The 14,066-nt window shown below is 37.4% G+C and overlaps 1 protein-coding gene across 1 annotated transcript; it reads right to left on the minus strand.

Moving 5' to 3' along the window:
- Positions 1-4,246: 4,246 nt before the first annotated feature.
- Positions 4,247-5,812, minus strand: LOC147291381 (NAC domain-containing protein 71-like). Its single transcript, XM_086238391.1, has 2 exons — positions 5,605-5,812; positions 4,247-4,930 (listed from the first exon to the last, which is right to left on the minus strand). Exons 1-2 carry the CDS (start codon positions 5,669-5,671, stop codon positions 4,440-4,442), a joined length of 558 nt encoding a protein of 185 aa, XP_086094517.1. The 5' UTR covers positions 5,672-5,812; the 3' UTR covers positions 4,247-4,439.
- Positions 5,813-14,066: the final 8,254 nt, after the last annotated feature.

The following is a 14,066-nucleotide window of genomic DNA, read 5'->3' on the forward strand; positions in this document are numbered from 1 at the left end:
TAAGGCAGCTTATATAGGCAAAGGAAATGGTGAAGGGTAAGTTACCTGCATGAAGGAGAATGGTTGAGAAGAGGCCACACGTTCAGTCATGAATAGTGGCATGCACAGCTACCCACCTTCTTTACATTCAATGCTGCATTGAATGCAAGGATGAGAGATAAACTGGGATGCCCTAATAGTCATGACTGTGAGCTGAGAAGTCTCATCTGTCAGAGAGCCATGTCAGATACACTTGAGTATGGCGGTTCGTCCCAACGTGATCTTCTTTAGAATGGCGGTGGGAAGTCGAGCCGATCCGAACACCTGTTCTCATGTGTAGACATGAAACCCATGTGTGATCGGATCAGACATGAACAAACCCGCCGAACCGATCCGATAGGTAATGATCCCTTCAAGTCATAGCTGGCTGTGACTAGAGTTTGAAAGGACGTTCGCCCAAGGCCGAGCCGAACCGAACTGGGATAACCAAGAAAAGATGAACACTCAATTCTTTGGAAGATCCTCAGATCGGGTCGACCAGGAGAGAGATTCACCATGATGAGCCGATCCGAGCTGGCAAAAAGGGATCCGAACTGGTGTGATGATGTTGAGGTCCAACTTTGACCGTTGAAAAGTCAAAGTCTGAAGTTGGATCTGACTTTGCCACGTGTCGATCCATTATTGGCTGTTAAATCTATGGGATTTATACACAAACACTGATTTATAGATATATTTAGTTTATGTTTTTCATTTACGATAGCTAATCAGAAATTAAAAAAGACTTCGCAAAGACTTTGCAAGATCTATCCCCATTCGTATTACATTTGGGCATGTGAACTTACTAAAATAAAGAGGGAGCAGCTGCAAACGGGTGTCTCAAGGTTGACCCGGAAATTCGGCTCATGTGAGTGAAAAGGACCTCATGTAACAATTTATGTCTAATAAAAGACTTGATTGCATAATCCAACACCTACACTCGTCTTAAGTGCAGTATTTAATACTCGTCACTTCGTCAGTATATAACTAGCTTGCTCAAATTTAATAATATTATTTGTTAAATTACTTGCTGACACGTTGTTTTCTTTTGGTCTTAAAAAAATGGTACTTAGCAATTAGCATCAAAAGTTGTAGAGACCACAAAAAGAAAAAAGAAGCAAAAGGACGCATTCAAATGTCAGGTTTGTTTAGTATTTCTCAAATTCTATGAGTATTTGCATAGCAGCCTGTTTCAGTGCTCATGTACGTGCATGGTAAAGCTTTTAGTCACACAAAGGTGCTGGAGTTGGGAACTTAGATCTTAAATCATTGTTGTTTGTCAAAAGCTCTCTGTATTGAAAGGCAGCATTTATTTTTAATCTTATTCAAATTTATTAATATGTTGATAGATAGTCTATTTTTAAGACCATCAATATATCATACTCAGAGTCTATGTTTAAGACCTTCAATCATACATCATTAAAGCTGATTGTTACTACTATTCCATTACGGATGGAGCCCGGAACTTCTATATTAATAACCACGACATCAGACTAGTGTCTGGTTATATATTAAGATATATATATATATTGAGACTCCAGCAGTCATGCTGCAGCAGCTCCTGTATAATGCCACTTCCAGAATAGTGGCTGTGGAACAAAAGCCTTGACTATAAGGCTAGAGCTAGAACTCGCTCGAAATACTTTACCGATTACTTGATTTATGGCTTAAAGGAGACGCTTCAAGGAAAATGAAAGAACCCTTCCAATTGCGGACAGCTGCTCCTTCCATGCCTGCATCAAACTATATGCTTCCAGGACTTGGTTTTTTGTTGCAGACAAACAATACAATGCTCCACAGCTTCCCTGACCTGCAAAAGAAATCAATTTGATCGAGTTTAGTAAACCTCACCAAAAGCTTCAATATAAAAGCTTTTATTCAACATGAGAAAGCCAGAAAACCTTCATGTTTTCAGCTTGATTCTCTCACCTTGTCTTGTGATTCTGCTCTGCAGTCGGATTCTTCCCTTCTTGGAGTAGCTCCCATGTGAGAAGATGTGAATGGTTATTGGTTTATTTGGGTGTTCTTTGGTTTTGTCACTTTGTGGATTACACTATTCAGGGGATTACACTATTTCGGTGGATTACACTATTCAGAGACAATTGGATATATATGAGCAATGAATATTGTTAGTTCTGTTGATATAGGAATCACCATCTCCAAAGAACTTTATGAGGAAAGACATCTTTATTATGTCTGGACTCATTGCATTTGGAGAAGGGTAGTGTTCAGGAAGGTATTTGAACTATTTACATTTGCTGGTGTTTCTTTAAAGCAAGAAGTTCAACTAACAAGCTTGAAGTTTCCAAAACATGAAGAAGTTTTCAAACCTTCCAGTTCCAGAAATGTTGATGAGTGTTATAGCCAAAAAAAAAGTCTTGGTTCTTATTTGTGTGACTAACGGCTACGTTTTGGACATTTTTGTCTGGGCTTTTGCTTTTTGGACTGCAGGCGTGCCACTAACTTGGGCCTTTTGGGCCTAAGTTAGATTGAGAGAAAGAAAGTGGCCCAAGCTACTTCTTTTCATACTGACTAACTCGACTAATTAGGAACCAAACTCAGTCAGGGTTCTTTCTTGCTTAAATGGTCTTAGGACTTCACTGATCTAGAGATGTAGTGATTGTGTGTTCAAATTCAAAAGTGACAACTGTGGAGTTAAGGAGAACATAGCTCAAATAAAAGCAGTGAACTATGAACTTGAATGTGAAACAGATGCTATGAGGATTTGATATTTATAAAACGGTTGTTCTTACTGCAAATCGTACCATCTCACTGCATTTTCATCAATATAAAAAGAGCGAAAATGATATGAAAATAAATTCTTTCATTAACCTCTCTGAATCGATACCAAGTAAATAAAAGAATCTCTTCTTGGCAGAGCTAAAGATACAAACGAAATCAAAAGGAATACTGAAATTGCAAACTAAAAGCTAGTACTTTCGTGCTCTGCAAACGCAGATTTACAAAGAAAAAGAAAGAGTACAATATTGAGCTATTTGGAGTACTTTCGTGCACAGCCGAAATCTTCAACATTTGTTGGGCTTCTTTTGTCATCGATCTTCTTTGGGCCTGGCTGCTACCTTTACAAGCCCAAATGACTTGTGGGTTCTCGCTTTTCTGGGTTTGGTCTAAACAATGAGTGTGAGTGTTTGACCCTAGCAAACAATCAACACAGCTAAAATTTCATGTCATTTGGAAGACATTGGAATTATTCGCAGGAGAATATCATAGGTGAGTGTAATAATGTGAGTTGGAGCCACATTCTTTCAAGGCCTCTTTTGATAGATTGGAGACAATGGAAGGAGATGGTGTTGTTTGTAGATAGGAGTGATTATCCTGGTCATCAATTAATGAGGACTCTGTGAGAGATCGAAGTCATAATCTCCAAATTGAGTTTGCGACTCAATGCCGGCAATGTAGTTATTGACACGCAAAACATATATCTCTTGGTTTTGTATGCATTGGTGACAGCAGTCGGTAATCCTGTAAAAGTGAATGACCGAGTGGTTCCAGATTTCTCCTGGTTGAGTAAAAAAATTGATTAAAGAATCATAAACAAGTGTTGTGTTTGGATATACATCAAGTGCTCCATATTTAGAACTGCAAATAAGAAAATGTTCAAAAGCATGCTCATTCTCACCTCTCAAATACTATCATCTGTTGCTCCTGTTATTGACATCGGCATGTGGAACATTTCCCCGGCTGCTTTGCTTCTTTTGGTGACTGCAGTGTAGAGGAGCAGTAATCCTGTTGCTTCTGTGGCTGAGTCGGATGTAAGAGTGGCTCCAGCTGAGCACATTTTTGCTGGATTAAGAATCACAAACAAGGAAGCTTTAGGTTTTGATATACTTCTTGTGCTCCATATTTACAAGTTCATATCAGAAATGTTCAAAAAGCATGTGTTGTTCTCACTTGTATCTCAAAATCAGAAAAAGCGCATCCATCGCAGGTTGAAATATTATTCTATCAGGGTCGGATCTACATTATGGCAAAAGGGGTCACTTGACCCCATGAGTTTAACTTCTTTCCCTTAGTGGTTAGGTGTTTGCCCCTCAATCTTGGTTTTGTTAATTGAGAAGTTCGGGCTAAGATGTTTAACAAAATGCCTCAAGAGGCAACTAAAGTACTTTCACAGGTAAGAATATATAGTTTCTTATTGCACAATACATTAAATTTAAGTAATGATAAAAGATAGATGTATGAGTAGTATCTTAATTATATATCTTATATATGAGATATTCAATACCCTTACCATAGAAATATGAAATAATGAAAACAGAACATATATACAATGCTCAACAGAAAAATAAAGTACAATACAATTAGAGGAAAACATAGACAAAAGATGGTCACAAAGCCATCTAAACTAAACCACATATTTAACAACAAAGATTTTCTCCTCGTTTTTTAAGCAAACTAATTATTTATTTGCCTAAAAATATCATCTGCAGATTTTCTTGCAGCTCTTTGAACGGATTTTCTTCTTGCTCTGCAATCATATCATCTGCTGCAGCTTGGGTTTCAAAATAAAAGGCAGTGTCGCTATCAGGGTCAGGTTCATCACAGATTGAGCTATCCTTCTTCTTAGCAGAAGGATCAGACTTAATCTTCAAGCGGCAGAGAACAAAATCCCCATTCTTCTTAGGCTTAGAACCCAGTTCAGTTTCAGCGATATCATACTCATACATGACATAGTTGGTCTTGTGACAATTAGGCAGACGACCTACGTAGAAGGTCAAAGTCCTCTTATACCCAATGACAGCTTGGGAGTGTCGAGCCTTGATTCCACGGGGCTTGCCTGTGATCTTCCAGAAGCCTTGCACTGTGGCCCTGTTGATGCGTTTGCTATTGGTGTACTTGTTATGGCGTGGGCTGAAGAAGAACCCCTCCATATGCTGGTTTGGGACCAACAGCTCTGCCACAATGCAATGCAGCAACACAATATATACTCAACAACGTACATATAACAAGATTATATATTCACAATTTAGAGAAATAATGTTACCACTTCTTCATATTATTGTCTCAACCTGTCAATCCAATCAGGCAAATTCTAACACAAAACACAATATTTGACAGCATAATAACATAAGAACATAAAATTCAAAACACTAATAATAAAATATGATTAAAAAAAAAAAAAACAATTTCAGTCTCTGTGTTCTATCTCCAAACCATATTTGGTAAATGTAGTTTCAAAACTGTATATTTGTATTTGTTCTTTATATTGTTTGTAATTTTAGGACATTAAATAACACATAGAAATTTTTTGACAAATTAAAACTAATAACTTTTATAAACTCGCAAGTTTTACTCAAAAATGATATTTTTGATAAAAACTCATATATGTAACCTCTAATTTAATTTTCAAACAAAAATTAAAAGTTTGAGTTTGTTAAAATTGTCCAAATATTACAAAAAAAAAAAACATATAACACCTGGACCAACTATGGAGTTTATAAATCACAAAGACCAAATATGTTTGCGGAATAAAACAGAAGGACTAAAAACGATCTTTTATTTATAATAATACATTAAAAATGAGATGAAATGAGAAGCGAGAAATTAAAAGTAAGATGGAGGAATTACCATGCAAATCCCAAGGCTCGTGCTTGAAGCACTCGATTTCAGGGAAGTGGGAACCTTTGCCCTGCATCTTCCTCTTCAAATAGTGGCTCACCAGCTCCTGTTCCGTGGGATTAAACCGGTATCCCACAAGCTATGCTGCTGTGTTTCTGTTGCTGCTTCTCATCTCTTGTTATTGGTAACTCGGAGTAGAGGGTTCTCAATTTATCAGTCAATGTTTAGCTTGTGATCTGCAGAAGCAGAGTGCAGTTGTATTTATAGGCAAACTCACTCACTATCTGATTTTTTTTTTTTTTTTTCCCCAAAAAGTCGTCAACTTCCCAAGCAAGTTTACCTGACCCAATAATACATGGCTTGGGTCATGTCACTGGGTCCCACACTCACTATTTTCTTCCTTTTAGGAACCTTGTAAGTGAAGGTTTTGTACTCACAACAATCGAGAGTCTTCAGGAAGATTCTAGATTCTAGCTTGTGTTATGCATCATAGCCTTATCGGAGACCACAATCGTTCCAAATTATCTTAGGCCATGAGGTTTAATTCATCCTCAAAATTAAGGTAATGTTATTCATGACTCAAAGCTTACTTACTTGAATTTTATTCAAGTATCTTAATGACTTAATCGTGGGAGGGCCCTTGGCCGGCACCACATCGGTGTCCCCTCACTTTCAAGAGTTTTTCTATATTTTTTTTTGCATGATATATAGATCAATTAACAAAGTGGTGATTTTATGCTTCAAAAGTTTTTTTTTCCTTTTGTCTTTAACAGTAATTAATTCTAAAATTTATCTAATTTTTTTGCTAAAAGTGTTTCTTGGAAAAATGTAATTTCCTTTCGGTATATAATGGTGCAATGTCAACTAACAATTAATATAACTACTCAAAGACATAGGTCAAGATGGATTTGGATCATCTCCTAATATAGTTAATCTCCTAACCTATTTAAGCTTTTAATTTTAAAATGTTATGTGTCCATTATAAAATCTTATGGTTGACAATGAAATTGGGCATTTGTCTCTCATTTAATTAATTTGTATAACTTGAAAAAAACCAAGTATAATGGCTCTGGGACTTCTTTTTTCTCCCATGATTTCGTCCCTGCACTGCACAGAACCTTGCAGGCTGCCACAGTTTTTTTTTTGGCCATAGTTAACTCTCTCTTTCTCTCCTCTTCCGCTCTCTCTCATTCAATCCTATGCAAAGTCCTTTAACCTCTCTTGATTCTATCAATTCTAACATTTATTCTTTCAATATATGATTTATCAAGTGAGAAAACTAGGGAGGAGCATGAGGGACAATGAATGGTGCGGAACTGTCACTCATCAGTATAAGCCTAAATTAATTTAATGGAATGTTGTTGATGGAACTGATGGAAATAGAGAGTTGTAAACCAAAAGAAATAAAATAAAAAATAAAAATTAAGCTGAGGGCTTGAGGAGGTGGCCCGCTGAAGCACTACAAGAGATGTAGAAAAAGATTGGGGAAAAAACTTCAATCTTTCAAAACTGGGTTCTTTTTCTTTTTCTACACATATAATTACTATAGAATTGAATACATCAACTTACCCATGTTTTGTAAGAACAATACAAAGAATCAAAATATTAGCAGATATGAGAATGGTAGCCATATAGAAATATATTTACTCTAGCAGTGTGTTTGGATAGAGAAATTTAACTCGATATTTTATTAAAAATCAGAATTTGAGAAATGAAAATCTCTAATTCCCTTGTTTGGCCTCATTAACACGGAAATCTTAGAATTTTATACTGGAAAAATTATGAAATTTGAGTCATAAATTTTGACTTTAAATTCTACCTAAATATGTGTCATTTTCAAATTCCATGACATTTGAGTTAAGAAAAAAGATCCACCCACCACAACCACCATCCAGACTTGGATCCTTTGCCAATTTTCTTCCTACTAGACTATACCTGACTTTTGATCTCAGCCCTCTAATAATCATTTGTGACTTAGATCTTGCCACATCTACAAACTTTTTTTCACACAAATAATATTAAGAAATTAAAAGGTTAGAAAAACAAAAATCATAAAGCCCACTGCCCACCCATCTCCACCCACGCCACCTCCTTCCCCTCCCTCCAACCACCCTCATAACCTCCTCTCCTTTCTTTTTATCTCTTATTTCTCTCTCTAAACTCTCTCACACTTCCTTCCAGCGGCAATCGTTGCAGCCTTGCCATTCTTTTTTTTTTTTTCTTTTTTTGTAATAGTTACGATTGTGATTGGAATATGTTGGGCTAATCTTTGTTTGGTCTGCCATTTGGGATCCCCATCAATCTGATCCCAACTTGATTTCCAAGTTTATTCTAAGAAGATGCAATTAATGGAGATGCTTTTTTTGTCTTTGGTTGCTGGGCTCTTGGAATGGGAGAAAAAAAAAAATCAATCTTGTGAAGGAATTTTAATATATAGAGAAGAGATGGGGAGTATATAGAGAGAAGAGAAGAGAGAATGGAAGAGAGACGAGTGTGGTTGGAGACTCAGAGGGAGGGAAGGTGGTGGCATGGGTGGGTAGTCGGTAGGGCTAGACACTACAAGAAAAATATATTTGGGCGACGAAACTTTGGGAGACGAACCAAAAAATTTGTCGCCTAATCCCGTACAGGTTTGGGCGACGAATATAATGTTCCTTGCCTAAAGTGACTTTGGGCGACGAAGTATTATCGTCGCCTCAAATCACGCGCCAAAACGGTGATTGATCTATACATTGGGCGACGAACAGAAGAATTCCTTGCCTAAAGTGGATTTGAGCGACGAACTATTTCGTCGCCCCAAAGGTACTTTAGGCGAGGAATTCTTCTGTTCGTCGCCCAAAGTTACTTTGGGCGAAGAACCTATGTATTCGTCGCCCAATGTATGGGCGAGGAACATGCATATTCCTCGCCCAAAGTCTTATTGCCTTTTTTTTTTTGTACAATTTTATGTAGGTTATTCATATAATGCGATCGTGTTTCCAATTACCCGAACCGTTCAATTTTTAATTCCTCACTCAACGATCATCATTGCAAAAAATTAGCTCAATCGGAGATGTAAAAGTTACGTAACGGTGCTTGAATTTATGAACGATCGTGAATTTTCTAATACTAATGGATCGAGTAGATGAATTCTGATTTGGCCAATTTTTTGCAGGGATGATCTTTTAGTATAAACGAATAAAATGAACGGCTTCGATTGTTGAAATCACATTGTAGTCTTCACAATTGTTGAATCGACAAAGTTTCAACGAAAAAGCTAATAGAATTATACTCTTCAAATGTATTTATATGTAGAAGCTCACTTTTCTATTATGTTTTTAACGATCCGAACTGATCATTTCTTTGTGCCCTACTCAAAGATAATCCATGCAAAAAATTATCTCAATCGGAGATGTAGAAGTTAGGTTTGGCGTTTAGGGTGTATGAACGATCGTGATTCTTATAATAATAATTGAATAGGTAGATGAACTCCGATTTGACCGATTTTTTGCAGGGATGATCTTTGAGTATCAACATAGATGATGAATGGCTCTGATCGTTGTAATCTCGTTGTGGTCTTCATAATTATTGAAACGACAAAGTTTCAATGAAAGAGTTAATAGAATTTTATTCTTCAAATGTACAAACCGTTCTTTTATATATAGAATCTCATATATAGATCGTGTTTTCAATGATCTGAACCGTTCATTTATTAGTTTCCCACTCAAAGATCATCTATGCAAAAAATTAGCTCAATTGGAGATGTAGAAGTTAAGTATCGGAGTTCGAATGCATGAACGATCATTGCTCAAAGTTAGTTTAGGCGAGGAATGTCAAATTTCGTCGCCCAAAGTCTCTTTGGGCGACAAAATTTGACATTCCTCGCCTAAAATAACTTTGAGCGAGGAAATAGTTCGTCGCCCTAAGTTTCTTTAGGCGAGGAATTTTAAATTTCGTCGCCCAAAGTGATCTTAGGCGACAAAATTTGACATTCCTCGTCCAAAGTCTTATTGCCTTTTTTGTGTACAATTTTTATGTACGTAATCACATAAGATGCGATCGTATTTCCAACGATTTGAACTGTTCATTTTTTAGTTCTCCACTTTAAGATCATCCCTGCAAAAAATTAACTAAATCAGAAATGTGTAAAAGTTAGGTAACGGTGTCGAACTTATGAACGATTGTGAATTTTCTAATACTAATCGAACGAGTAGATGAATTCTGATTTGACCGATTTTTAACAGAGATGATCTTTGAGTATAAACGAATAAAATGAATGGCTCGGATCATTGAAATCACATTGTAGTCTTCACAATTGTTGAATCGACAAAGTTTCAACGAAAAAGCTAATAGAATTATACTCTTCAAGTGTATTTGTATGTAGAAGCTCACTTTTCTATTGTGTTTTGAACGATCCGAACCGATCATTTCTTAGTGCCCTACTCAAAGATCATCCATGCAAAAAATTATCTCAATCGGAGATGTAGAAGTTAGGTTTGGCGTTTAAAGTGTATGAACGATCGTAGTTCTTATAATAATAATCAAACGGGTAGATGAACTCCAATTGGACTGATTTTTTGCACAGATGATCTTTGAGTATGAACATAGATGATGAACAGCTCTGATCATTGTAATCACGTTGTGGTCTTCACAATTATTGAAATTACAAGATTTCAATGAAAGAGTTAATGAAATTTTATTCTTCAAATATATAAACCGTTCATTTATATATAGAATCTCATATATCGATCGTGTTTTTAACGATCCGAACCGTTCATTTATTAGTTTCCCACTCAAAGATCATTTATGCAAAAAATTTGCTCAATCAAAGTTTTAGAAGTTAGGTATCGGAGATTGAACTTATGAACGATCATGATTTTAATAATGATAATCAAACGGCTAGATGAATTCCGATATGAACGATTTTTTGTAGGGATGATCTTTTAGTGAGGGACTAATAAATGAACGGTTCGAATCGTTAAATTAATAAATTGATTATATAATATTAACAACATAATTGATTATGTATGATTAACAACATATTTAATTATTTAAAATTAATTATTCGGACAGCTTTTAGGCGACAAATTGGAAAAGTCGTCGCTCAAGATTCTTTTGGGCGACAAAATTTCTTCTTCATCGCCCAAAAGCTGAAAAATTTGGCGGGGTTAAGCCCGCCATATATTTTAATGTTTGTTCATCGCCCAAGTTGTTCTTAGGTGAGGAGATGCTTAGTTCGTCGCCCAAGAACGTTTTCTTCGTCGCCTAAGGTTCTCGAAATTTTTAAAATGCTTTCTTTTCTTCTCCTTCTTTTCTATTTTTTTTCCTTCATTCTGTTTTCTTTCATCTCTCTCATCTCTCTGATTTCCTCGCCCAGGCCCAGCCCCGCCCAGCCCAGCCCACAGAAACCCCCATCCACGCCGATCCCCGCCCAGCCCCAACCCCGTTGTCGCTTCGTAGCTGCATCTCTCGCTTCCCCTCGGCGCTGTCGCCGCTCCCGATCGCCCAAAACTCTCTCTCCCGATCTCTCATCCTATTTCTCTCTCCCTGAAACCCATCCCTACCCCCACCCCCTCCTCTTTTTCTCTCCCTGGAACCGATCCCCACCCCCTCCTCTTTCTCTCTCCCCGAAACCCATCCCCGCCCCCATCAAAACCCTCCCCGGCTTCCTCTTTCTCTCTCCTTCTCCTCTCCTTGCCGCCTCCCTCGATTCCCATTCTCCTAAACCTATCCCACTAGCAACCCCCACCCCGACTAGCAACCCCACCGGAACCCAGCTGCAGCAAACCTACCCGATTGGGTTTTATTTTATTTGGGGGTTTTTATGTTTTCTGTGTTTTCTGCTCATTAACTTCAGCTTTTTTTCAGAGGGATCAAGTGCAGGTGGCTAGGGAAATAGTAATACCCAGGGAAATTTTTCAGGTCAGACTTGAGACTCAATCGCTCTTTTAATGTTCTTTGGCTGGTGTTTGGTGGTATTTACTGGTGTTTTTAATTTTTTGTTCTTAAATTTGTTTATTAGTGTTGAATAAATTAGTTTAATCCTCATCATTGTTCTTAGGGAAATTAGTTTGCTGATATTTTCTTATGCTAGATAACAAATTAGTTTTCATATAAAATTAGTTAGTTTTGTATGTTTTTTAATTATAAAATTTATTAGGTAGTTTGTATGTAGATTAGTTAGTTTGTTAGTTTTTAAATATAAAATTTAGTTTAATTACAAAATGTAGATTAATTAGTTTGAGAAATATAATTTAGTTATAAGTGGAAGGCGATGGAGTCAGCTCCCGATGATGTAGTTCAGCCATCCTCGAGTACTGGGAGCCCCTCTATACCACTGAGGGCCCGTCGATCTCACCACTCTAGTCAGGTCACTGCTTCCGCTTCATCTACTGCGACGTCATCCACTGCGACGAGGGGACCATGTAGTGGGTTGAAGTCCTCTCGGATCGTGCGCAGTACTGGGGCGCGGATTCGAGTCATGTGTGTGCAAAACGGCTGACGACCGTTAGATCCTAACGTTGACAGTTTGTTCTTGCACGATGTGGGGGCTATTATTCGTGCCGAGTGCGCCATGGTTGCAACCACTTGGAAAAAATTGCCGGCAGAGATTCAACACAAAGTGATCCGCTCCATCTCAGTGAGTATATAGCTCAATAATTAATTCAAAACAATAAATTTGATCATTCAATTCATAACAATTTAATATTTTTTTCAGGTTAAATTTGACATTCAGATGGATGATCCCTCATCGTCACGTACATGACAGATTTACTCATCAAGTCCTACAGGCAGTGGAAGCACGAAATACACGTGCATTTCAAGGGATTTTCGTCGGCAGTTGAGGCATTGGCGAACCCCCCTATGGAGTTGGTAGAGCGGTCTGACCAGTGGCGTTTTTTGTGCGATCATTTCATGAGCCCGTCGTTTTTGGTACGTTGTATCATTTTAAGACTTTAAAAAATCGATTATTGTTTTGTTATTTTATTATTGTATACATACACTAACACATTTATAATTTGCTTAATATTTAACAGAAGAAGTCGGTCGCCAACGCCAGAAACCGGAAAGGGAAGCCGTTTAACCATCATAGTGGTCCGACGCCCATCTCATATCGAGTGGAGTCGCGACGTCGGGTACGTCATTATTTAATTTAATACATATATATTCTTTAATATTGTTTGGGTCTTTGACAAAATTATTTTCTTTTTCAGTGCGGGTCGCAATTTCTGGAGATAGACACTTTCGGGGATATCTATGTTCATCCCGGTTGTGATGCGGCCAAGGCAAAACATGTTAGTTTTTTATATTTTAATTTTTTTTCACAATTTTTAATATTTTTTTTTCTAATTGGTTACTTGTATATATAACATTTTGAAGGATGAGATGGTGACTAACTTGAGAATATATTTGGAGAGCTTGGCCGAGCAGCACCTCCTGGTACTCCGTTGGAGTCGATTCCAGTACCCGATCCCGATGTCGGACTTCGTATTATGATAGAATCATTGGGTGTTAGGCCCGGTAAGGAAATACGTGGCATGGGATATGGGCAGATTCGTGACGTTCGATCCTCGTCTTCGTCTTCATCTTCTTCTCAGCCATCTGCAGTCGTCGCAGGGTTGTCCGCTCAAGTTAAGAAGTTGCAGGAGGACTTACGAGCTGAGAGAGCGAAGAAGGAGGCGTTGTACGCTGCATTGACCAAGGTGATACCTGGGTTTGTCCCGCCACCATCCTTTCATCAACCTCCGTTAGATATGAATGACGATGATGCTACTGGTTTAGAATAGATTGACCATTAGGGTTATTACTACTTTGTATGAAATTATAATTTTGCTAATTTGTATTAATAAAAATTTATTAAATAAAAAAATTATAATTGTGTTAATTTGTGTTCTATTATATAGGTTTTGGATTAAAAAAAAAGTAAAAAATAAATTAAAAAAAAATAAATTAAGGAAAATATTTGGGAGACGAATATTTTCGTCACCCAAAGTCACATAAGCTGACAAAGGCATAAGTTCGTCGCTCAAAGTCACTTTGGACGACGAAATTGGTCGTCGCTTAAAGAGACTTTGGGCGACGAACATATCATTTCCGTCGCCCAAAGTCACTTTAATTAAGTGACGACCAATTCCGTCGCCCAAAGCGACTTTGGGCAACCACCATGTTATTCGTCGCCCAAAGTTAACTCAGGAGACGAGTTTGGTTCGTCTCCCCATGTATCTTTGGGCGACGGAAATAATAGATTCGTCGCCCAAGACTTTGAGCGTCATGGTTTGGGCGACAAAATTCTCGACGAAATTCGACTTTGGGCGACGAAACAAGTTCGTCGCCTAAAGTGTTTTTTCTTGTAGTGAGATTAATTAAAATTTGTAATTCATGTCATTTACAAAATTCTATATACATATATCCAAACAATAGAAAATGTAATTTATAGAAATTTAAATAACAGAGTTTTAAATTCCATCATTTATGAATTTATGTGAAAATTA

This window comes from Dryas octopetala, chromosome 3 (assembly GCF_963921425.1).
Source record: "Dryas octopetala chromosome 3, drDryOcto1.1, whole genome shotgun sequence".
NCBI lineage: Eukaryota > Viridiplantae > Streptophyta > Magnoliopsida > Rosales > Rosaceae > Dryas > Dryas octopetala.